At 38.7% G+C, this 25649-nt stretch overlaps 1 protein-coding gene across 4 annotated transcripts in view; it reads left to right on the top strand.

Moving 5' to 3' along the window:
- The window catches only part of PEX5L (peroxisomal biogenesis factor 5 like), a 181146-nt gene that overhangs the window by 70336 nt on the left and 85161 nt on the right, over window positions 1-25649 (top strand). For 2 of the 4 annotated variants that reach the window (XM_054711338.1, XM_008142331.3), the window contains exon 3: window positions 19830-19934. The exons of the other annotated variants lie outside the window; for them this stretch is intronic. In XM_054711338.1, coding sequence (XP_054567313.1) covers window positions 19830-19934 — 105 coding nt within the window. The remainder of the gene's footprint in view (window positions 1-19829; window positions 19935-25649) is intronic. 4 annotated transcript variants of the gene reach the window in all.

The raw sequence follows: 25649 nt of genomic DNA, 5'->3' as shown, positions 1-25649 counted from the left end.
GCAAGCGCGGAGTCTCCCACCCCATGTCTCATAGTGGTTCGTCTGTCCGTGCTTGGCTGCCAGTGGAGCCGTCCCCTCAGCCGGAGACCGCCAGGGGATCTGCGCCGAGCACATTCCAGGCCGCTGTTGTATCGCCTGAGCCTTAGTTCTTTTGTGTCGCCTGAGCCGTAGTTCTTAAAGTGTGGTCTTTGGGTCACCGGCATCAGCATCATCCCACATACCCCTCTTTTATTCTAGTTGTAGAGCATCTACTCAGCCAGCCCTATGGTGGTCTTGGATGGTGTCTGCTCTGCTCTCTTGTCGTAGTCTCAAAGTTGTTGTGGTAGGCAACAATCAGGCTTCCGCCCTATGCCTCCATCTTGGTCCTCCTTTGTATAGTTAAGTCTTGATTGTTGTTGGTGTCACTGGGGGGGCTCTCTTTGTCTATAAAGGAAGAGTTGCTGTGCAGGAGACACGTTTATGGGCCGGGTCTTGGTGCAGCAAAGCTTTGGCACTCACTGAATATTCCCGTTGAATGTGTCCCTTATGCACGTGGTTGAAATCTGGTGTCATCTCCCACAGACCACCAGATGCCCTCGTTTCTGGGTCTCCAATGGGGTGTAGATCAGCTACTGCCTTAGGCACTCAGCAAGGATTACAGCAAAAACTGTAGTTTCTTCCTCCTGTCTGAGTGGCCCTGGAGCAGTCCGACTAGAACAGCAGATCATCTGGTCCGCTGCCAGAGGGCAGGCCACCCACATGCATAAGCCGTTGCTTGGGGCGCAGGTGTGCCTGCAAGATTTGCGGGGCAGGTCTTCAAAACGTGCGGGGCGGGTCCCAGGGCGGGGCGGGGTCTCAGGGCGCCCACAGGCCATGGTGCGGCGAGCCAAGATGGCTGTGAGTCTGGTCCTTCTGCCTTCCACGTATCTAAGTCCCCTCGTTCCGCACTCCAGCGCAGCAAACACTGATTGCTGGGCGCACCTCCGCAAGAGTCCCGCCTCTCCCCGCAGGCATCTGGGTCTCCCGGGGTTCGCCAGAAGATGGGTTTCAGGGTGATGGAGAGCCAATCTCCCCTAGGTTTGGAACAAAAGCCCCTCTCCCCCGCCACCAGCCAGACCCACGCACCTCCACACCTCATCCCCTCCGATTTCGCTGGGTGCGAGGCAACAGAACAGCCCCTAACCTCCGCCGCCATCTTTTTCATACTTCCCAATCTGTACCTCTTAATCCCTTCATTTCAGTCAACTCTACTGAAGTCTAGCGCCGCTGGGAGGTGCACGGAAAGGGCGCCCGGGCCTCCATCCAGTGCGCGGTGCGCGCGTCCCGCGGAACCAGGCGCGCGAGGGCCACGCGGCTGGGACGGGCGCTGGGCGGCCGCCGAGCTCCAGGCACCCCCATCGCCGCGTTCCGGACGTCGCCGCCGCGGCGTCCCCCCAATTTATACTTCTTAATCCCTTGAATTCAGTCAACTCTACTGAAGTCTAGTGCCGCCGGGAGGTGCACGGAGAGGGCGCCCGGGCCTCCGTCCGGTGTGCGGGGCCTGTGGCCCGGGGCACCAGGCGCGCGGGGGCTGGGCGGCGGGGACGGGTGCTGGGAGGCCGCCGGGCTCCGGGCGCCGCCGCTGCGGCGGCGTCCCCAGCGTCCCGGGCCGGGTGGCCTGCGGGGGCGGCGGAGTTGCGAAAGTGAGTGAGTTTCCCAGGGTTTCGCCCGGAATGGGATTCAGTGCAATCTGAGCCGGTGCTCAGCGCACTCCGGAGCCTTTATCTCCTTCCTGCCAGTGAACTCTGGCCAGGTCATCAGCCGCCCCCTCCTCTCCGGTTCCATCCTCCCCGCAGGCGCGTGTGCTCGTGTCTCTGCCCGTTTCTCCATACCTCAGGCTTTTACGGCTTCCCCGACTGTCCCCGTGGCCTTCTCCTTCCCCCCAGCTGTGGGTATTTCAGTCCGCCAGCTCTCCTGTGGTTCTGGACGATGTCCGTTCTGACCTCTAGTTGTATTTTTGAAATTGTTGTGCCCGGCTGCAGGTTAGGTGTTTAACCTATGCCGCCATCTTGGTTTCCCTCCTGGCTACATTTTGAATGCAGAAATCTACACTGGTGCTGCACCAATGCCTATAAAAGACTTGGGCGCAGTAGGAACTACAGTCGTTCGTCTCCTGACCTCATGTGCAATGGAAAATAAATCTCATGTGCTTGTCATGGACCGGTTCTACAACTCTGTAACCCTTGCTAAATATGCACTGTCAGAATTACACACAGGAATTGTGGGAACCCTGCAGCAAAACAGGAAGCAGTTTCCTAAGTCGCTGAAAAGTGTAAAAAAACTTGCTAGGGGTGACAGTCGCTATCTATGTCAAGAAAGTTAACATGTTTAGTTTGGCAGGATAGAAAGCCCATCACATTTATTTCGAACTACCACAATCCAGCCCAAAATGTAGTAATAAACAGAAGAAATAAAGATGGCAGTGTGCAAGGAATACAGATGCCACAGCTGGTGAAGGACTATAATAAATATATGGGTGGCTGTGACAAAAATGACCAGATGACCCGCCTTCACCGGTCTCGTCGTCATTACCGCTGGCCCCGGAGGCTTTTCATAAAATTTTTTATGTGGGCCAGTTATAATTCTTATATCTTATATGCTTCAAAGCAGCAAGCTGCTTCAAAAAGCAAGTTTATTTCACCAGATACATTCAGAAACTGGGCCTGCAACTTATTGGTGGATACAGGACATCAGCCCACTGCCACCCACAAAAGGAACCCTGCCCTCAGCGGATGACCCCAGGCAATCATTTTCTAGAGATTCCCCCTGGGACATCGTCTAATCATATCTGTATTGTGTGCATGGAAAAGCACTCCAGGTACAACAAGCAAAATCCTGGAGTGTCTTACGAAGACAATCCATGCAAGAAGGTGAAGAGCAACATCTGGTGCTCACTTTGCAAGAAGTACCTCTGTGTGAAACAAGGCTCATCCTGCTGGGTGGATTGGCACACAAAGGTGGAATATTGGCGCTAGATGAAAGGTAGACCTATTTTCTACAATGTCTCCAAGTTCCATCTTATTCTAACCACTTGTTTGCATGTAACTAACATTTTTCTATATCCTGTTGGTTTTTTCTCTTTAATGCTCAGGAGCCCAGGTATAGGGGACAGTTAGGTTCAGGGCCTCAGGTCTGGTAGGGTTAAAGATATATATTTTAATGTTGATAGTATTACAGATATCTCCCATTTTCTCCCCCTTTCCCCCCGCCTCCTCCCAATCTCTACCTACCCTCACCCCAGGCCGGCGTGGCTCAGTGGTTAAGCATCGATCTTCACTTTCATTTCTGATTTTATTTTGGGGGGTCTTCTTTCTTTTTTTCTTGATGACTCTGGTTAAATGTGTCTGTGGTGTGGGAGAGTGACTCAGTATAGGGGTCCCAGTGGCTGTTTTCTCAGCTCTCTCCCCAGAGCCACAAACAGCCAACTTTCCTCACATGACTCCAGTCTGCTCTGCGCCCCCTCAGCAGGAACCCAGGGTGAGTGGCTGCGAATGAGATTTTGTTCATTGGCCCTTTAAGAAGGTGCCTGTGTCTTCATCAGTCTCTCTTCTCTCCCTGGCAGACAGGATCCCTGCTTATTTTCACAGTCTGGCGCTATGCGGGCACCTCTTCCCGGCTCTGGTGCTCTGGAGCCCGGCTTAAGAATGAGACCCCATGCTTCTCAGGGGAACTTTGTGGCTGAGATGTCCCTCCAGAATCTCAGCAGCCACCTGTGAGAGCAGGGCCAGCCCTTTGCACATCTCTGCCCTCCTGCCAGTCTCGATGTGATTTCTTCTTAAATCCTTGATTATAAGACTTCTCTTCAGCTAGTCTTCAGTTGGTTATTCAGGTTGGTTGCGCTATCATTTAGTTGTAATTCCAGTTTGGTCCTGGGAGTAGGTGGGTGTAACAACCACCTACTCTGCCACCATCTTGGATCCCCTGTAAGATTTATTTATTTTAAAATAAATTTTATTTTATTAATTAATTTATTTTTACTAACTCATTTATTTTAAAATAAAACTATAAATCTTCACAGAATTTAAAATGGAAACAAATAAGTGACTAAACTCCATAGTATTAATTAAAAGAGACCTAAATAGACAGTAAGTAGTATAATAGAAGAATCCAGGTTAAATTCTTGAAAAACTATCCTTGTTTTCTGTGACATAGTTGGTTTTATTATTGTATCTTAAACCATTATGATATTAAAATACCCAAATTCAAGAAATATATTTCTATTTTTAATTAAATCTTCTCTAAGAAACTAAGCATTTTTTTAATTAATAAAATATGCAAATAATTTTATTTTCACTTTTTTAAGAAATGGTCAGAGTAACTCTAAGCCTAATGGGAGAATTATTTTTTAAGTTGTTGAAAAGGTCAGGCAGGAAAAAATACTTTTGGAATTTTTAAATCTTGATGACTTTAATATAGAAACTTCCACAAAGTAATAGTAGTTGTTTTTCTTACTGAAATATAAAGTCTCTCAAAATAACTTTGCAATGAAATCTTTACAAATATGTATTGTAGATTGTATGTTGTATAAATTAGCCATGATAGATATAGATAAATATAGATCTATAATAATAAAAGCATAATATGCAAATCGACCGAATGGCCGAACAGCAGAACAATTGTCCAGATGACCTTCTGGATGAAGCTGGGGCTATGAGGTGGGGCTGCAAGGGCAGCTGAGGCAGCCAGGGCTGCGAAGGTCTACTCTTGCATGAATTTTGTGCATCGGGCCTCTAGTATAGATATATAGAGATAGAGGTAGAGGTAGAGGCAGAGGCAGAGGCAGAGGCAGAGGCAGAGGCAGAGGCAGAGGCAGAGGCAGAGGCAGAGGCAGAGATAGAGATAGAGATAGAGATAGAGATAGAGATAGAGATAGAGATAGAGATAGAGATAGAGATAGATACAGGTATAGATTGGATTCATATTGCAAAAGATGTATATGTGTTATAATGAAAAGTTACTGTGATAAACTAAGCAAAACACAGAAAGTAAGCCTTTAAAATAACTGATCTTCTATGACCTTTATAGTAACATTTAAGGTAAAGCAGCATTTAAATATAAAGAAATTAAGAAGTCTTTGTGTTTTAAAGTCCAGTGAAATACTGCAAGGATTCATTTAACCAGAACACTCAGAGACATTTGAGTGTTCTAATTAGTGGAAAATTTTTATCATATCAAGATTGACTGAAAGGGGAAAATAACATAATTTTTAGTGGCAAATCTTTCTAAAATGTATTAATGCTTCATTCTACATTACTAAGTGCAATATACTATACCTAATACTGTCTTTGAAGAATGGGATATTACAGGCCGAGGGGCTATTGATGAGTGCATCTTCCCTTACTGAAGGTCCTAGATATAGTTGTCAGAAATGAATATATACTAACTGTGGGGCATAAGTTGGAATCTTTAGAGTCCTTCAAATGAGTTTGTTTGCTTATAAATTAATTTTTTCTTCTAAACATGGAAAAACTAACTGAGGATATTGGTTAATTAGGTATTTGTTGTACTGTATCTGAACAAATTATAAGTGGCTAGAAGAAAATAGTATGGTGTTGCTAATGTGGGGAAAGGGGTATAATTATATATTTGCAGAAAACTGAATTTTTATAGGATTAAAACACTTTGAGCGTTCTTCAATTTAGTGTTTACAGGAACAGCTTAAGTGCAGAATCTAAGACCTCTTATATTCCTGGGAACCTTTTCAAAGTATAATAAAATCTGGCATATGTTGATGTGGGAACAACTAGGATCTTAAAGTTAAAAAAATTAATTTTTTCCCAAGCACATAACATCTATCTAGAACTAGAATCAACTTCCATCTGTCTAATGAAATATTAGTATCATGTAGTTGCTTTTATCTTTGAACCTAAGAGACCATAATACATTATTTAGCAAGTTAAAATGAGTTCAGGCCAAATCTCTTTTAAATGTTAATTTAATCTCTTTTGATATATATCTGAGAGTTAGGAAGAAAATGTAGGGGTTAGTAGAGAATACATTTTTAGGAGACAGAAAAACTTCATAGGTAACTTAAAATTAATATTATAAAATTACTCTTCTGCCTATTTATAGTGAATTGTTACACAGAATATGGACATATTTCTGTTACTAGAGAATCAAACTTCTCCATTGCTCATGGGAGTGGAGTGCTTATGATATCTTTACAAAATGAATGTTCTAAGTCTCGTACAGGAGGATGAATGGTTTTTATTGGCGTGGAATTACATTTCTCGGGTTGTAGAGTCCCATGTCCCTTAGCCCAGTCCTGAAAAAGTGCAGCTGGGGGTCCAGCAGAGCCAAAAGCAAAGCCAGAGCTCCTGTTCCATGTTACAGCCGGGCCCAGTTCAGCATCAGGCTAAATAAAGTCCATTAGTCCATTGTGTGGAATCCACATGCACATGTAGGTGAGCATAAGCCCTGAAACAGGAGAGCTAGAAGCCCAACAAGCCAGAGAGGGAGAGAGAGAGAGAGAGAGAGAGAGAGAGAGAGAGAGAGAGACTCCTTTCCAGGAGTTCAAATATTCAGGTTTTTGCTCCTTTGTAGTGGCCACGTTTATTCTGGCCACTGTCTTGCTCCCAGGTGTGACTGACAGATAAGCATCTTCCCATGCCATCCAGAACTTACTGGGCATGCATCTAAACTGCCTTTATCCAGTCTCTTCACCCATCGATCAGCGGGGAACAGTCTTGGAGAGTGTTAAATTACAGCTTTCTAGCAAAGCAGTATAAATGGCATGCCTATATTATTTAGTCTTCTCTTTACTCCTTTCTTGTTAAGTAATAAGATTATCACAACAGTATCATTTCCAGTACAGGAGACACAGACAATCTGCCTGAAGCCACGTATAGAAATGACCTCGTACCTCCATGGGTTCCATGACAGTCCACCAAACCGTCCTAGTCCTTCAGAATTGGGAACAACATATGAATGGGTGCCTATTTATAATTCATCAGACAAGCCAGTGAACTAATTTGTAGAAATATATTCTTTTGGAACTGCTGGAAATGTTTCAACAATCTTAAGGTCCTCTATGTTGAATCCTTTCTTAGATTTTGAAAGTTGAAGGTCATTTTTTATTGTGATTCTATAACTTTGGTTGAATATGTTTTCTAATATGGCTTTATATAGTCAATCCTGAGCACATAAAATGGTCTGTGAATTCATTAGCAAGTTTATGGTACCTTGGGGTTTTGCAACTGCTACTCGAATAGGCCAGATCCAGACTTGCCTTGATTTCTATTGTTAGGAGAAGTCCATTAACCTTTTCATTTCATTATAGTGTAGCATTATCAAATTACTCTTCCAAAATAATAAATAGTCCTTTCAGATACTATTGAGTCCCAAATACATATAGAATGTACTCAGCTAATAGGATTTTGCTGATTTATAGAATTATTAGAGCATACTGAATGCTCACTTTTACACATAGTATCTATGTTATCATTACAAAAACCCTGTAAAGTCAGTAAAGTAGTTGTTAGTACCATTCTCACTCTTCTGCTTCAAGAAAACTAAGTTATCTGTCTAATGTCACAGAAGATTGAAAAGTGTTGTTTCTGGGTCTCAAACCTTGGGTTTCCAACATCATATCCTGTGCTCACCTAACTAACTCCAGTGACTACATGTATATAAAGCCAGGAGCATTCCCATTCTCATTCTCTCTCTCTCTCTCTCTCTCTCTCTCTCTCTCTCTCTCTCTCTCTCTCTCTCTCGTATCCCTTAGCAACTTGGAGTTGATAGATATGCAACTGGACTAATTCCCAAGAAAGGCAAAACTTGACAGCTATTTCCTACCCCTTCTGGTTTGTCAGTTAAAGGAGAGCCTCCAAAAAATAAATATGTAATATTGAGAGTTGGACGTGAGTCTTAGCATGATTCAGACACTGGCTTCAAAACCACTAGAATCCTGACCAGCTGGCATGGCCTACCTGGTGGTCCTCTGAGCCCAGCCTCTCATGTTCATGGGTGTCAAGACCTACTGTGGGGGAGAGAATTGAGAGGTGTGGTGTTTTTTTTTAATAACCACTTAAATGGCACTTTCAAGAGCAAATTTCATACATATATTGAAATTTAGAATAGTGTCCTACAGATTTGGAATTATTTAGGACTGTGATTATAGCCAGAAAGTCAGAAAAGTAAAATGAACTGGTACATCATCTGTATAACAATAGAAATGTGAGTCTCAGATTTGTGATGATTAGAACAATGGAACCTGGCTCTATTTAAAACATTCAGGCACTCCAGGGTCCTGGTTCATTTAAAGTCCCCTATTGACATCATCCTGGGGTGACATCTTCACACAGAACAGTCCAGGTGATATCTGACAGCCAGAGCCAAGCTGTAGACAGTGCCTCCCAAAAGGTTGCAGGGATATTAATTAGCAAGAACTTTGAAAAATAAAGCTACCTGTGTTACATGATTACTTTCCAATTGTTCTATCTTTCTATTCTATTTTTATATACATATGAATTATGTATTTTAACTTATATATATTAACTAATTGAAGTCTGTAATATGTACGTAATTTAATAAACTTTCAGTTGGGCATAAATAACTTCCTTGGAGCATTCAGATTTTCAAAACCAAAGAAATTTGTTTTTTCACGAGAAAATTCTCTTCAAGAAGTTCCTGACTTTAATTTGAGGTCATGTGGCTAAAACTTCAATTCAGTCTGGGAAGGCTCAACTGTGTTGGCACTGACTGACCACTACAGACACAATCTTCATTTGAATTTCTTTTGGGCAACTCTCTGACAAGTTGGTCATGGTCCCTGACCAAACACTACCATGGAGTCCAATTGTGGCTTCTTGGGTTCAGAATTTATATTTTTCAATATTGATGACGTCCTTTTTATCAGATTACAAATAAAAGGAATTAGCTAAGAAGTCTTAAAATAACCCTATCATTGAATTGGCTTTGGATTTAAACTGCTTTCTGAGCAGTTTACTAAGGACAAAAGGAAGCCACTTTGTAATCTTTATAGGTAGTTGCTGACATACTTTATTGGTTTACTAGGGCTTCCATAACAGAGTACCCCAGACTGGGTGACTGAAATGACAAAATGTATTTTCTCACAATTCTGGAGGCTAGAAATTTGAGGTCAGGTGTTGGCAGGGTTGGCTTCTTCTGAAACCTCTCTCCTTGGCTTGTAGATCACTGTCTTCTCCTTGTATCTGCACATGGTTTTTCTTGTATGTCCTAATATTTTCTTCTTATAAGACCAGTCACATTGGATTAGGGCCCATCCTAACGACCTCATTTTAACTTAATTGCCTCGTTAATAAAGACCTTACTTCCAAATACAATCACCTATGAGGTACTGGGGGATAGGCCTTCAACATAAGAATTTGGGGAGACACACTCAGCCCCATAACAGTTACTAATCCCAGCTCATTAGAAATAGTGTCTCATTCCCTACTGCTGGCTAGATTCAGCATCTGTCTTGCTTCTGATCCTTAATTTCTATACCTTATCAGTCCCTTTGATTTAGGTCATCCCAACCCTGGTTTTTGCTTTTTAGCTATAGAAACTCAGACTTCCCCTTAACTTGTGAATGAGTAAGGCCTCTTATTCATACTGTGACTATTCTCTGCCTCTGTTGCTATTATTCAAGTCTCTACTCTTTTCACATCTATTTTTCAGTTTTTCACCCCTCTTATGTTTCCTGTGGCTTCTAAACTCAAATTCATGATGGTATTCTCTATAATAGCCCAAACTGGAAAAACTCAAATATCCATAAACAATTGAATGGATAAATTATGGTACACTCAGATGATGGAACACTATACAGTGGTGAGAATGTAAGAACTATTGCTACTTACTCCATGGATGAATCTCACAAACCTAATTTTGCATCTTTTGCCACGTACCTCCTAAGGACAATAAGGCCAGAGAGACCAGAAGCTCAGCAGTAAGAGCTCATAGTGAATGAGCATTTACTGAGTGCCTACCATGTGCCAGGCATTGTGGAAATGCTATCATATACTCTCCTAATTCATTCTCACAAATTTATGAAGTAGATAGGTAATATTCCTATCTTAGGTAAAGTGGAGGCTTAGAGAGAATAACTTATAAAACGCAGAGCTGGAATTGAAACTCCCGTCTTCTGGCTCCAGTCCCAGTGTTGGTGCCAACATGCCACATGCCCACCCCTCTTTTTCCTCCACTGACTGTGGAGTTGCACTGGCCCCGGGAGCTGGTAATCACCTTGCCCACACCTGGTCACACATCAACTGGGGCTCACAGCTCCGAGGTCTCTGTTCTTTCCCTAACTCCTCTCCACAATGTGAGAGAGACTGTTCATTCCCTTTCAAGGAACCGGAGGCATTAGGGAGGAGCCCAGCCACACATTGCCAATGACCCCCAGAGAACTATCAACATAAGCAGCAATGCCCATCCAATCCGGAATTTTAGAATAGGAATTCCCAAAGCCTCAAGCTTCTCTCTTGGAGATGTTTCAGGGAACTCAGACAGATGGGGTATAATAGCTACAGCCCTTCTTGGCTAGTAGCTTGTGACCTAGTTTCTGGAATTTACTTTTCCTAAGTTCATCAGTAAAACTGGGTCATTTGATAACTTAGGAACAAGCTGGTGAAAAACACTTCCATCTGACAGAGCATGAGGAAAGCCACAAAGAAGACTCCTGAATAGTCAGGCTCCAAGACACAACTCTTGTTCATAAATGAATAATAGAATTTGCCTGAAACATTCATAAAGGGGATGGATTCCAGTTCACTAGTTAATAGTCCTCCTCTAGAATGAAAACGGATACAGTGTAAATCTACCTTATGATGTCTGGGTAAATTTGCTGTCTCCAAATTCGGTGACAAGTATAGTTAGCATATGGTCTTTCCATCTGTTTAAAAAAATAAGAGATTTGATCTCTTTGCTCTGAGAAAATAACCATCAACATTTAAAGGCCTCCAACTTGGTAGGGGGATGAAATTCTTTCTGGTGACATAGTTTTGACTTGGTATGTTTATTTTCTTTAGTAGGGGCAAAAAGTTGGGGGTTACATCTAATCACTGATAAGAGTTTCACAGTTAATCATATCAATCCAAGGAAACTTTTTCATGCTCTTGGCCACATATTTACCTACAAGGATTCTTATTTATTATATTTACTTTGTAAAACTTCCCAATCATAGAATATATGAAAAACACAAAAATGATTTTTAAAATCAAAGTTTTGTACATTGATCCACCCAAGTTTCCTAACCACCAACCTTCAATAGTCTAATCCACCAGCTTGGCTGCTGTGGATACTTAGAAACCAGACTTCCAGGCTTCTTCTCCTATTGCCTCCCAGAAAAAGGCCATGTCTTCCCTCCCCCACAACTGGTACACCATTAATTAGGAATAATGTAAGCAAGTAACCATGCTGATGATGAATGGTTCTCATAACACTTGGCTTTCTCTTGAGTGTTGGGACATCCATCATTTGTGCAAGTAAGATACGAGCAGTCTAGAATACTTGTATTTGAGGAGACATTTTTCCAAAAGAAAAAAAAATAACAAAGTAATCTTTAGGGTTATGTGTTTTTAGTTGTTTTCCTTTTTCTTAAAAATAATCTGCCCAAATGTGCCTGTTTTGTAAATCATCTGAACTATTTAGCACAAGAAATTAAAAATACAATATAACCCTTTACTTAGGATTTCATTTTTTGTTACCTATTTCAAAAAGCCCTCTCAAAATGTAAATAAGAAATTTTGGATTTATGATCTTAACATCTCATCTACATTTACTTCTTAATTATCAAATATGTATTATTAATAGCATCCTCAATATAAGACTAAACAAGGTCAAAAGAAAACAATTTTTTAAGCCAGAACACAAGGCAGCAGAAGTTGCTTGCAGGTGCATAATAGAAAAGCTCAGTATTAACATAAAATAGGTTCCAAGTAATTTAGAGCCACAATAATAACAGTAATCCTGATAGTAAAACTTCGCCAATTTGCCAATCGCTAATAGATAAGTGAGAACTGAGTGATGTTACTTTGACCATTTGTCCAGGAAGGTTGCTAAGCAAACAGGGTAAATAAGCCTCAGGGATATGGTGAGAATGAGGTGGGGGCAATGGTTAGCCTCCTCAAATGAACAAACAAATGGCAAATTGTAAACAAATGGACCTTATTCATCAAAAAGAAGTCTTATCTCTCCTTCACAGCAAATATTAAGCACCTTTACTTGGCAACACTTTATTAATTTTAATAAATTTTTATTTAGATGCTTGAAACTTCATTTAAAATCTAATTAAGTCTTTTATCTAATTCAGAATCACCTTCTGTCAAAGTTGGCCATACTACACTATGTGAATTCAGTATTTTAAATAATGTGCAAAAGCTATCCAATACTTGTATTGGATACACACAAGTAAACTTGAGTACCTATGATGTGCCCACAGAGAACTATACAAAATAATAGAAAACAGTTCAAAAGCAATAAGCGCAACTGTTGCTCACTCGAGGCAATTTTATGGATGAGACATGGTGAGAGAACATTTTACAAAAAGAAAGGACCATAACAAGGTCCCTGGGGGCGCTTAGTCTGCATGCATGACTCAGCAAGTTGGGTGTTGAGCAGTTCTATTCCTCAAATGACCCACTGCATAATTGGAAACAATGGCAAGGAGCACTTTGGCAATGGCAATGACTCTGATCATTGAGGGCTGACTTTATTTTAATAAAAGTAGAGACACAGGTTGATGCAACTTCCTCAGAAGTGCTCCCAAATAGTCAGAAACACACCCAGAGGCCAGAGAGAATGAAGTGCTTAGGTTTGTTGTCTGGTGAAGAGATTACATTTTTAGTCATGTCAATTTCACACATCAATGTTTACTGCCTTAGGCCTACACCTTCCAACAACTACAAAATGGAAGCTACTACTTAGGCATCCATAGATTTATGAGTATAGTAGACCCCCTCCTTATCCACAGGGAATATGTTCCAAGACCCCCAGTGGATACCTGAAACCTTGGGTACTACCAAATCCTAAATATACTATGATGTTTCCTATACATACACACTTTTTCCCTACAAGGAAGCACTTTACAGCTTCTCTTTGGCTTATCCAAATTGCCAGCATCACAACTTTTGCACTTTGGGGGCAATTATTCAGTAAAATAAGGGTTACTTGAACACAAGCCCTGTGACAATCACTGTGTAACTAAGACAGCTGCTAAGGGACCAATGGGTGGGTAGCATACACAGTGTGGATATGCTGGACATAGGGTTGATCCACATTCCAGGTGGGGTGGATCAAGACAGCAGGAGGTTTCATCACGCTGCTCGGAATGGCTTGTAGTATGAATTGCTTAATTCTGGAGTTTTCCACTTAATACTTTAGATCTGCAGTTGACTGCAGGTCATTGAAATTTTGGAAAGTGAAACCACATGTTAGGGGGGCTGTGGTGATGGTGTTAGAAGATACCTGGATCCTAACAAACATAGTGAGAGCAGCAGCAGTAGCAAAGGGGTCCATTAGGGCAGGAACAGCCACAGCTGCTGCCCAAATTAACCACTGAGATGTGACAGATCAGCTCTAGGGACAGCAGAGCAGCCACGATGAGGCCACACTGACTGTTACGAAGACACCAACCCAGAGTCAACTTACGCACTAGGCACAGTGGGCACAGTTCACAGGGCCCAAGACACATTTACTAGTAAGGACCCATAAAAGTGTTACAATTTTAATCTCTCCTAAAATCAGAACTCCAAAAATCACTAGTATAATAATGAATATGTAAGAATAAATCCAGTCTGGATTATAGTTGTCTTTATACCAACTTGTCATAAAATACAATTTTTAGCTTTTTTTTTTTTTTTTAATGGAGGAAGGGCCCATGAAAGTCATAATGTCTTCCGGCACCAATCATTCATGTTAAGGAAAGTAAGCATGTCTGTGGTGGGCTCAGAATCCCAGCGATTTTCCCTGGCCGAGGGGGTGGGGGGGGTTGGGGGGGGGGGGAAGAGAATAAAGTTAAAGACCATAGAGACTGTTATCCAGGACTTTCTCCCATCACCACATACACAGTCTGGAAGAGTGTAACAAAAAAGTGCCAATTACCACATGACACAAACTGAGGGCACAGAGTTATATAGTAAAATGTCATTAGAGTCACTCCATATTTATCTCAAAAGACTTCCTAGAAAAGGTGATGGCTTGGAGAAAGTGCACACACGAAATAACGCTGGAATGGGGAAAAGATAGTAAGGGAGAAATATATGGAGGGTCAATTGGTGGTCCTTTTTTAAAAGCCTCGTGTCATCATTTTAAACAGAGACACCAGTGTGTGCACTATGACTTCCCTACCCGTATTTAGGAATCAGAAATCGCATTATTTCCAGCTAAAAACAGAGCACTGAACCAGTGGTGAGTTTATTATGACTTATGAATTCCACAGGAGAATCTATAGTGAAGACAGAATTCTTCCAGGCCTCCCAATTGTTTACATCTAGATCTGTGCTTCCTTTGGGATAATGGGAAATAAGGATTGACCAGTGTGCCCAGATTTAGTCCTATCTGTATCACTTTTTAAATGTACAAAATATTCTGATGTGGGGAGAATGAGTTAAATGTAACTGTAGTAGAACCAGCATGGCCTGAACCCTCCTCTATGTTGGAAGAAATCTACAGGAACTCACTGCACTGGGCAGGACACAATATGGTAGACAGGCATCGCCTGCGTTCAGAGGATCCTGGGAAACACTGCTCTCACATTTTCCCGTGTTCTGAGTTTAAAGAGAGCATGACACCTTGACATTTACCTTCCTGAGTAAAAGGATGTTGTCCTTGCTCTGCACATAAGACAGAGAGAAAAGTCATCCAAAATTAGTCAGTTTTTGTGGCCAGTTTCCTGCAGGTGCATTTAAGTTCTGAGTCCAGAATTTATGAGATACAAAATGGTTTTAGCATATGCAAAACTGAATAACGTTTCATTTGGAACAAAATTACCAAAATGTTATAGATGCCAGGTATTTGTTTATAGGTATGTATATGTGAAGAAATATATTCAATATATTCACACTTGTGAGCTTGATGGTAGTTTGTCTTCATTAAGACATTCATCCTAAAAAACTTCAATGTTGTAAAGATAAAATTGGGGGAGGGATGTCAGACTTGTTAATTTTACTTTCTTATTTCTGTTTTTTCTCAATTTTTTGTAACAGCATGTTTTAATTTTTTGTAATCAATAAAAGGAAGACATTTTAATTTCATATATTAGATGATATGGGGTTACCGGAAATCACTACTATTGTAGTCTTTTACCTTTCCCCTAATTTATTACATCTTCATAGCTTCTATTTAACATTTCTGATTTTAAAAAAAATACTGGATTATTGATAGATTAAGAATAATAAAAATAATTTTTAAATTAAAAAATTTCATATAGTAGTAATAGAATCTGCAACTAGAAAATTGCTTATGAATGGACTGTGTAACCACGGAATTGCATACTTTTAAGTGTTGCATGCACCCAAAATAGATCTCAGAACACCTAGTACAGATGGCATTTAATAGTGCTGAGTTAGCATTTTAATCAGAATTAGAGGGATGCTGAAGCTTATAAACCTAATAAGATTCACAGAATAAAAACAACTGTGATACATGACATGCTTAGGTTAGTTTTCCATGAAGATAGAAAAAAACAGAAACATTTTGTTAGAATTGTGCTTGTGAGTGAAGTTACGGGTAGGCTGATTCCTCATTAGTGAGCATTGCACATTGAAGAAAATCTTTCTCAAAAATGTTGGCTTGATCCAGACTGTATCATTACCCTGAGAAGTGGTTGCTGCCCCAAACTAGGATGATCTCACAAACCCCCTGCACCGATGGCAGTCAGTGGAGCTGTCAGGGGGCGCTGCGTGGGGAGCCCTCCGGCCTGTCCAAGCCGATGAAGAGATAACGGTGAGGTAGACGAGGAAGCACACGGGCTGGCGCTGGGTTCCCTCCCTGCTCAGCCACATACCAGCTCTGAGGCCTTGACCACGTCACTCCGTCTCTGAGTCTCTGAGCCTCAATGTCCCAAACCACCTGGTAAGACAATGTGTACCCCACAGAGGTCTCATGCAATCAAATAAGTATAAAGACATCAAACACCGAGCAGTGCCCAGCACATAGTAGCTTCTCCAAATACTTTGGTTCCTTCCCTTTTGAGACGGGCCTGGAGCCAACGCCTCCTCGTCGGAAGGCATCTGGCAGCGGCACAGCCTGGTGTCCAGCCTGAGAAGATCCTGTGACACCCAGTGCTGTTTACTCTGTTCCTTTTGTCCTATATTCAAGAAAGAGGGGTGAGCCCGAACTGGGTTTCCTTCGTTATGTTGGTGTCACTTGCTATACACTCTCCATGTTTCATTCACTTATGCCCATTCTTATAATAGAAGTTAACAAAAGATTATTCTCAGGTATTATTATTTGTTAGAAAAGCTATAATTGTATATATTTCACTGCTCAGGAAACAACGTGATAAAGAGAAATATCGAAGAATTTTCTACAGCAAATCACCAAGAAAAAATAGTCAAAAAAAATATCTTAAGAAACTCACCAAGGAAGTGGGAAAAGGTTTTGAAGTTTTATTTAAAAAGAAGGAGGCTGAAATAACTGCTGGAGGGTGTCACGACATAGTAATAAACTTGTAAAGTCCCACTGTTCTTTTCTGTTGTTGCTGAGAATGATGGAAAAGCACACATGCTTAATGTAATCCAAAACCACTTACAAGCTTGAGTGTGTATGTTCAGTGAAGAGTTCATTTTACTGTCTCCATGTTATTTCAAATAACAGATTAATATTTATCCCTTGGTATAGTTATATTTAGAAATTGAGCTTGAAGTCTGGATGATTATGCGCATATAGTTCTTACAATGTTTTGAGCCATTGGCTTCAAAAAAGGGAAAAAAAAAAAACCCTATACAGTTGTATTACTGTCAGCCCCACAGAGCTACCCATAAGCAAAGTTGTATAGTTTTAGGAATTGTCAACTCCATTATCAGTCGGGTTCTGAATTTTAGAAATGTTGTCCCACGAGATAAATGGACAAGGCAGAAATAACACAGTTTGATTTTCAGGTACCAGGTGGAGGTGGCAGTGTGATCTGGGGAAACCTCGCTTTGATAAATGAGTGTGTTCGCTAGGTTTGGCAGTGGTTTCAGACACTGTATCTGGAACCGTGGCGATGTCATGGTGGCAGGCCTTCCGGTTCTGTCCTCGGACCTGCACCACACCTGTAAACAGTGAGGCTCTCGGGGGAATGACTCCAAGCCAACAGGCTGTGAAGGAAAACTCTGCTAGCAGGCTCTAACATGGGTGTCATGACTCTTTTCAGGTAGTAGGTGTAACCTTGAAGAAAAAGTGGCACTGTCTTCAAAAAAGTGACCTGACCCTGGCTTTGGTGGGTTTTTCTGCAAGAAATCAAAAGCACCGCATGTGTTAATGATACATCCTTTCTAGCTGACCACTGCTTTGTTCTAGAGTTCAGCATGAAAGGACTAATTTTTGTTTTGGTTTGGTTTTTTTTTGTTTGTTTGTTTTAGTGAAATGGCATGTCCGTTGCTAATTCTAGCTACTATAGTTGCACATGTGAAAAATATCTTTATGTAGTTTATGGATTGGTAGCATTTCAAATAAGTAGTATATTGAAATATTGACCTGAAATTTTTTGAGATGCTCATCAATTGACCTTTTTTTTTCTTAGCTCAAGATAAGAGTCTGAATTATTATTTCTTTAAAAAAATTATACCTTGTAACATTAGATTTGCTCTTTTAAGTATATTAGGAATTTAAATGTAAGCATGCCACTTCGTTCATTGCTATCTTATTAGAAGTTCTTGGAGCATGGAAAGAATTCTTCACAAATGATTTTGCTCTTTTGAAAAAAATTAGCTCAAAAATATTTGTTAAACTATATTTAATCTGTAAATGAGTGTAGCTTATAAAGGTATGCTAAGCTTATAGTATGTAATGTTTCATCCCAATAATTTTTATCTTTTGAAAAAAATGTAAAACAGTTTAATAGTTCCATAATAATATTTTCCCAGAATTCAGAATTGTATGCATCTCTATTTTAGGAAGTTCGCATTCCATCATTAAAGAATAAACCTGGGATCATTTTACTCCCCAATTTTTAATGTTTTCCTTTATTCTTCTAGTAGTCAGTGATTCTAAGGATTGTGGCCATAGTGACATTCCAGAACATATTTGATAGTAACTCCTGATAAATAAAATCTCTTGTGGTTGATATTCCATCATGGAAATAAACATTATCATTCAATCATGCTAGTTCTTAAATAAAAGCAAAACACACACACACACACACACACACACACACACACACACACAAAGAAATAAACTTAGAGCAATAAAGAGATTCACGCATTCTAAAATCTAGTAAATATGAAGTTTTTCTTTGTTTTCATAAATAAAAGCTGCCACTTGTTATTTAGAAAGGAATGCCTGAGAAAATGGATGATTAGCACAAAACAAACTGAGGGCACAGGAGTTATATAGTAGAATGCAATTAGAGTCACTCCTTATTCATCTCAGAAGACTTGCTTCCTGGAATAGACCTACCTTCTAAATTCTTAAAGCTCTGTGCAAGACCATGATAATAATGTGATTCTACCCTTTTGCATTACATAGAAAGTATCAAGATTTATTGACCTTTAGAATTCATATTAACCCTAACTCCCATTTATGTTGGATTGCTCTTAATTCCCTTTCAGACAACAGACCACATATGTCCATTTTTGTTTCTGGGCCTATGAGATCTCTATATGCTACATTTGTATTTTAAATAGATTTACAACACAGATATTCATGTGTACTCTTATTATAAAATTATTTTCTCCAGAGAGGCATTGCCCAGAGACATAAGAAAATTGAATTTTTCTGTTTTCAAAGTGTTTAGAGATTACGTAATTTTTACATAGTATGAGATGCTTCTAATTGGATTGAGAAGGTAATATTTTATTTCATTTTTTCCATTATGCCATATTTACTATCAAAAATTTAGTAATCTAGTAAACCAAAAAGACAGAAAGCCAGCATATCCCTTTATAATTTATAACTCTGTTTGTATGAGACAAAAAAATGTAGGGAATATATGTGCCTATATATTTATATCTATATCTCTCAATGCCTCGATTAGTAATCATTTTTATTTATATCTGGATTTACAGATTCTCCAATGAAAAGAAATTTTAAAATTCTATTAAAATTATTTGGTCTCAAAAACATTGAGAGTTACAAATTTTTTTCATACTAGCTCCACAAAGTAAGCTGGGTGAATTCCTGTGACATTAGACCACTGAAGAATTTTTGAGAGGTTTTTATGACACTTTTATTCTTTTTATGCCAAATCCACTCAAAAATGACAGACTCCAGAGACCACCCACCAAGCCCTCCATGGGAATCAGACCCTGATCCCAATCCCTGTCCCAGACTCCTGACATTCAAAAGTTTTAGAAATTACATAGGAATAATTTATAAATGAACATAGCAGGCAATTCATAATGTATTTAAATAGATGCTACAAATTATGTTCATGTCATGTAAATTGCCTAAAATATACCATACATATAAAGTACTATGTTAAAATTAAATGTCAGTTGTAAAGGTGAAAAAGTAGCTAAAGTTCACAAACAATCTTTTTTCAGATATTGTGTGTTTTCTCTTCAGCCAAAAGCCTCAAGATTCACTTCCAGCAGCCTACTTCTTCACTTATGTTGGATTGGTCTTTAAACATTAGACTATCTTGTAATAAATAATAACTTAAAGATTTCTCCTGACACAAGTCATTGTTGATTTCACTGTTATAGGGGAAAGGCTCTAGGGCGGCAGATAAGGCTGTTGCCATGGTGATGAAGGAGATACCGAGGGAGGAGTCTGCTGAAGAAAAGCCCCTCCTTACTATGACATCACAGGTGGGCAGACCCATAGGGTTCCTGTAGGAAGCTGACATATGTTAATATATCAGACGTTGTGATTTTTAACTAGCAAAAAAAAAAAAAAAACATTAACTTGAACTAATTTCTTTAAAAGCACAGTTTCAATGAAACAAATTATACATTATAAAGTGAAAACGAAAATTGCTAAGAAAAAGAAAAATTTCATCATTTAGTTATTTATTTGTGGATATTAATTTTCATTACTTAACTTCAGTTTAAAAATGTATGTGCAAGTAAAATATGTTGCTTCTTTATAAAGGAGTCTTGTTAATAACTTTGGGAAAGAAATAACAATTAAGCTAATGATACATTTGAAAAACAACAACCAAAAAAATCAAATTCCTATGAATAAATACAAGTTATATTGTATACATATGTCAGTTTACCAGTAGAATATCTAAATTTTCTTAAATGTTAAATATATTTATGTTGTGACTATGCATACTACATATGTCTATACATATTTATGTGGGTAACTAATTTACAGGAATGAGCCAGAAGTCCCTGAGTCCCCCTGCAGAAAATGGCATCTGTGACCCCTCTTCTACTTAGTGACCTTGACAACAAAAATATCTCTATTATAAGCACATGAGAGCCATTTTCAGCATTTATTATAGCAAATATAGAAAAAAGTTTGCATTTGTATGCAAAGACATGCTGAGACTGTGAATCCCGTATGTCCTCAGGGACTTTTGAAACACCCTGTAAAATCCACATAAATATGTATAATATACCCATCACCACTCTGTGGAACTATCAGTTTTAAATTCTTAAATGAAAAATACTTTTACTTGCATTTATCTTATAATTTAGATTAGGTTGTTATCTTAAATATTTCCTTTTTTCCCATAATGCAATAGTAAATGCAGTTATTCAGTTCCAATTATATGAACATGTCTACAATTAGAAAAATGTCCATTTACAGTCCTGATGAAAGGCATTTATCTCAAAAGCTAAATTATGGCAACTTATTTTCAGAATATCATCAGATCACATCCCCAGCTGCTGCCAACATGTGTGGTTTTCTTTATTCTAAACGCTATGTTGTAAGGAATGAAAATTATAACAACATATAACATCAAAATTGAATCTTTAAAAAAGTTAGCAATGATTCCCAGGACTTCCAGCTAAGTTTTATGTTGTGAGTTTTTCATCCATGAAAAAGAGATGCTTCTTCCCAATGACACAGTAGTAGTTGGAAAGAAATTTGCTTGGTATTTACCAAGGTCTCCATTCTTTACACGATTTGCATAGTAAAACATACACAGTTTTACATTGATCTCTTGCCCTTTGAAGAATCCGTGTTCAGAATATTCAGCCCATAGTTCCTCAGGTCAAGGCTGAGGAAAGTGAGAACCACTTTAAGTTCTCGGCTAAGGACAGAACCACATACATCAGTAGATAAGACCTATCCAGACTTGGAATTGGCATAGTTGTGCCACAACGTACCATCTCAGGGCATCACAATTTAGGACAGGGTCTAGTTCACAAAATGCCTTTTCCTCCAACCCTTCCATTGGTATGTGCTTCCCAGTAATCCTTTTTAAATGTCCAAAAATTACCATTGTCACTGAAGCTTGAATTTAAAATTTAATGCAAAACAATATTTTTTATTTTTTAATTTAGAAAAAAAAATTGTGGTTACCATTTTCTCATATTCAGAACATTTGTGTGTACCAAGTTCCTTATTTAATCCCTGTCGAATGCTGCATTAACTGTTTTTGAGATATTAGTTACCATTTTACTGCATGAAGATTATACAATGCTTTCTTTGATGCATCATATTCTTGTTGCATACTGGCAAGTTTATGAATCAGCAAACAAGAGTTCTGATTCATAAAATGCAATGCACCTGTCGTGTTGATAATTTATGAAATTCAGTGACGGCTGTGATACAATTATTTCTCAGTCAAATGCAGTTTTATTAGTTGATATACTTTTTCCACTGTACACAAGTGGCCTCTTCCCTGCTATGCACAAGCCCAAAAGCAGCAGAATGATCTGAAAAAGTGAGTACTTCTCATGGCAACCACAGCATCAGTCCATGTACCATACCACATTCTTACACGTGTGAGTGCATTAGTCTTGAAACATGTTTGTCCCAGTGTCTCCTGTAAAGCCCCTTAGGACATAGTGCTACATACTGCTGAATACATCGACTCATCTTCATCCCTGGTATGTCGATGCCAGCTGCTCATTCATAGATTCCCAATATGTCTGAAGCTGATTGCTGCTCTCTCAGTGGCGTCCTTGGGACAATCACAATGGATAAAGTACAGAACACATCCTTGAAACACTGAGTTCCTAACCTGTTTAGTAACTGTTTATTCAACAGGTTGTAACGGCAGAATAATTTACACGGAAGGGTTTTCTTGTATTGTGTGATTATTATGATCTCTTTGAGAGGGATTTAGCCAAACATACTCCAGGGAAGTCATTTATAATACATTGAGCAAACCAAACAAAACACAAGAGTTGGCCAGGTGACCTGAACTCAGAGTTTGCTGGCCCCCTGAGAACTGCTCTTTTTATTTAATGTAATTATTCTGTATCAACAAACAATATGTCAAGCACTTCAAAGAAGCTCAAGTCCATGCTGTCCTAGACTAACACTTAAAGCCAAACAGTATGTAAACAAGTGTGCATTGATGAAAGGATTGAAGGAAAGAAAAGAGTAGGTGAGTTGTCAAGTCTTTAGGGAGAAAGTTTCGCTAGACCTGTGCTGTCCAATACAGTAGGCATAGCCACATGTGTCTGTTGAGTCCTTTGTAACTACCCCAAATTGCAATGTGCTGTAAGTATAAAATACACACCAGATTTTGAATATTTTGTGCAAAAAAAAAATGATATAAACTGACACATTAATAATTTTATTTTGATTACAGTTGAAATGATAATATTTTGGACATATTGGGCTAGATAAAATGTATTGTCAAAATTATTTTCACTGTTTTCTTTTCACTTAAAAAAAGGCTACTAGAAAGTTTAAAATTACTAGGCTCTCATTATCTTCCTATTGAGCACTACTCTTGACTGTAATAGTATAAATAAATCTACTTTGAGGGTAGAAGGAAAAACTATATGTCAAAGATTGATTATATTACAGAAAAAAATTATATTCTTTATGAAAATGAAATGACTTTAGCAAATATTTTTCTCTCATACGGAACCTTAGAAATTTTCATTTTAGCCATATTTCCTGGTACTTTTTTTAGCAAGGTATATCCCCTTCATTTTTTGCTATAGAGCACATTGTCTTAAAATGATGTGTTCCAGACCTCTCATTGTTAAGGAGATTTTTTTCATGTTTTTGCAAACTTGGTCTTTGTTTTTCTATATATCCCACCCCTTATACCTTAATATTGATTTAATTTTTATGTCTGATAAAGATAAAAAGAGTAATGTCCTTTGTTGGAAAAATATTCTCAAAGCTACTAAATATAGCCTTATTTAGGTTTGTATTACTAACTTGAAACATTTGTTTTAATTATGTTCTCCTGCCTGCCCTAGTGTTAGTACTACCCAAGTTGTAAACAGTAATATCTGTTCATTTTCCCATGAATAACTTCACAATTACAAATCTAATTATCCTGTCAGGAAAATATTTGTAGTCAGTTAAGATTTAGATCAAGTCAGAGTTGAAAGTTATCACATGATTATTCTCTATGAAAAGATCTACTGGGACTCAGATACTGTATAAAAACTGTGCTATGGGCAGAACCATTAGCACTGTTAGCTCATAAGAAATTAATTCTGCCCAGTGTTAGAGTTACCAAGACAAAGCTACCAAGATCTGTTTATTTAAGGGGCTCATGATAACGATTTAGTTGTCTTGTCTTTTCAATGGATTTATAAGTTAACTTAGTTTTGATAGGGTCACTATTTTGATGGGCATTGCACAAATTTCTCAATTTGGATACAACTAATAAAGCCATAAACAAATAGTTCAATTACAAAATTATGAATGAAACCTACTCACCAAATAGCACATGCTTTGAATCAGTGTCAGGAATAATAAAGGCATTTTCAGAATGCATAAAGATAGACCTTTTAAAAGCATATTTGTGCTTTCATTTATATATAAATAAAACATTCTTAAAATTTTTTCTGTTGTTTAGATGCGATAAAAGACATGGTATACTTTTGCAATTTTTTAAACCAACATTACAAATATGAGATATTTGTCAGCTGTTTTTAACTTATTAACTTCAATGTTTTAATTTTTAAAATTATTTTTTAAGTACTAAAATGTTTAAAAATAAAAACAGAATATTTTACTTTAAAACAATTTTGAGATCATCAATCTGAATTGTAAAGTGATGGAATAATGAGTTATTATTCTTGACAGACCTTGTTTTATCATTGAAATGTATTTTGATTTGAAGTTAATTCATAATGATATAAGTTATCACAAACTTTTAGCTCTATATTTTTAATGAAACACCTAAGCTATATATTGGTTAAAGACAAATAAGTTTAGGTTTAAGTCACAAAACAAGCTATATAAACATATACCGGAGCTTAAGTAATAGACAGTATTTAAAAGCAGAAAAATCTCCTTTTATTTTGGTTAAATATCCCCCTGTAGCTTAGATCATATAAGAATTTATTTTTTTAACATTGAAATTAGAGAAATTCAAGTTAAACTAAGACAAATGCATTTTTAGACAAAGTTTTAAAACAGATCATAATTCATTAAAGTTGGATGATATTATCTGCATTTTGTTCAGCACAAAATACAGTGTTAATATAAAATAACAACCAGTTTGGTCCTGTGGTGGCTAATATTGGCCACATCAACTAACCAGTCTAAGTCATAAGTAAACTGAAGATATTTGAATATGTCGTTCACAAGCTATGATTACAAAGAAGGTGTAAGGTTCAATAGTCTTTTGAATTCTGAATAACAAGCCCCTCCTTGCAAGTTCTCATCTATCTTCTAACTCCCGCTGTTTCCTTTTGTTTCCATGTCCATTGATCGTGTAAGGGTTTTCCCTCAAAATCTCAACATTTGAATCTCTGACCTAAAACCCCTGTGTGTTGAACTGTCACTGGCCTCATTTGCATTGGTCTTTGTCCTTCTCCCAAGGATGACATGGAGCAAGCCTGTGCCTTTATTTCAATTTTTCTCGTTGGGCATTCACTCTTTGCATTCTTCACTTTTTGATAGAAGCCTTGCATTTGGAAATGTTCCCTTAAGTACCTCTAGGTTTCCAAACATTTAAATGATGTGACACTGGGCGGTGGGAAGGGTGATGGACTTACATTTGTGGTTTAAAACCTTGGTAAACATTTCTGAGGACCCCCGGCCTCTCTGAGTTGATGAAACCCAGTATGAAATCAAGGCTGCCCATGCAATCATTCTTTTGTACAATCCACCATTTAGTTAGACATAAAATCAGTCAACATTTACTAAACTGCTACTGTGAGATACAAATGTTAAGTGGATAAGGTCTCTACTCTCAAAGAGGTCATAGTCGAGTGGGAGGAAAGCAGATAAAACTGGGTAAAGATGGGAACATGGAGATGCTGTAGGAAGGTGCTCGCTGCCCAGCACTAAGGTTACCAACGTGCAGTAGAATGGGATCCTAAAAGAGAAATAAGGATGTCACCATTGCAAAGGCCTTTGAACTTATCTCAACATTGAGAAGAGGGCAAAGGAGGATGAGAAATGAAAATGTAAAATGTAAA

Source organism: Eptesicus fuscus, chromosome 3, assembly GCF_027574615.1.
Source record: "Eptesicus fuscus isolate TK198812 chromosome 3, DD_ASM_mEF_20220401, whole genome shotgun sequence".
Lineage (NCBI taxonomy): Eukaryota > Metazoa > Chordata > Mammalia > Chiroptera > Vespertilionidae > Eptesicus > Eptesicus fuscus.
Note: the sequence above shows the minus strand (reverse complement) of the source record. Positions and strands in the feature narration are given on the sequence as shown.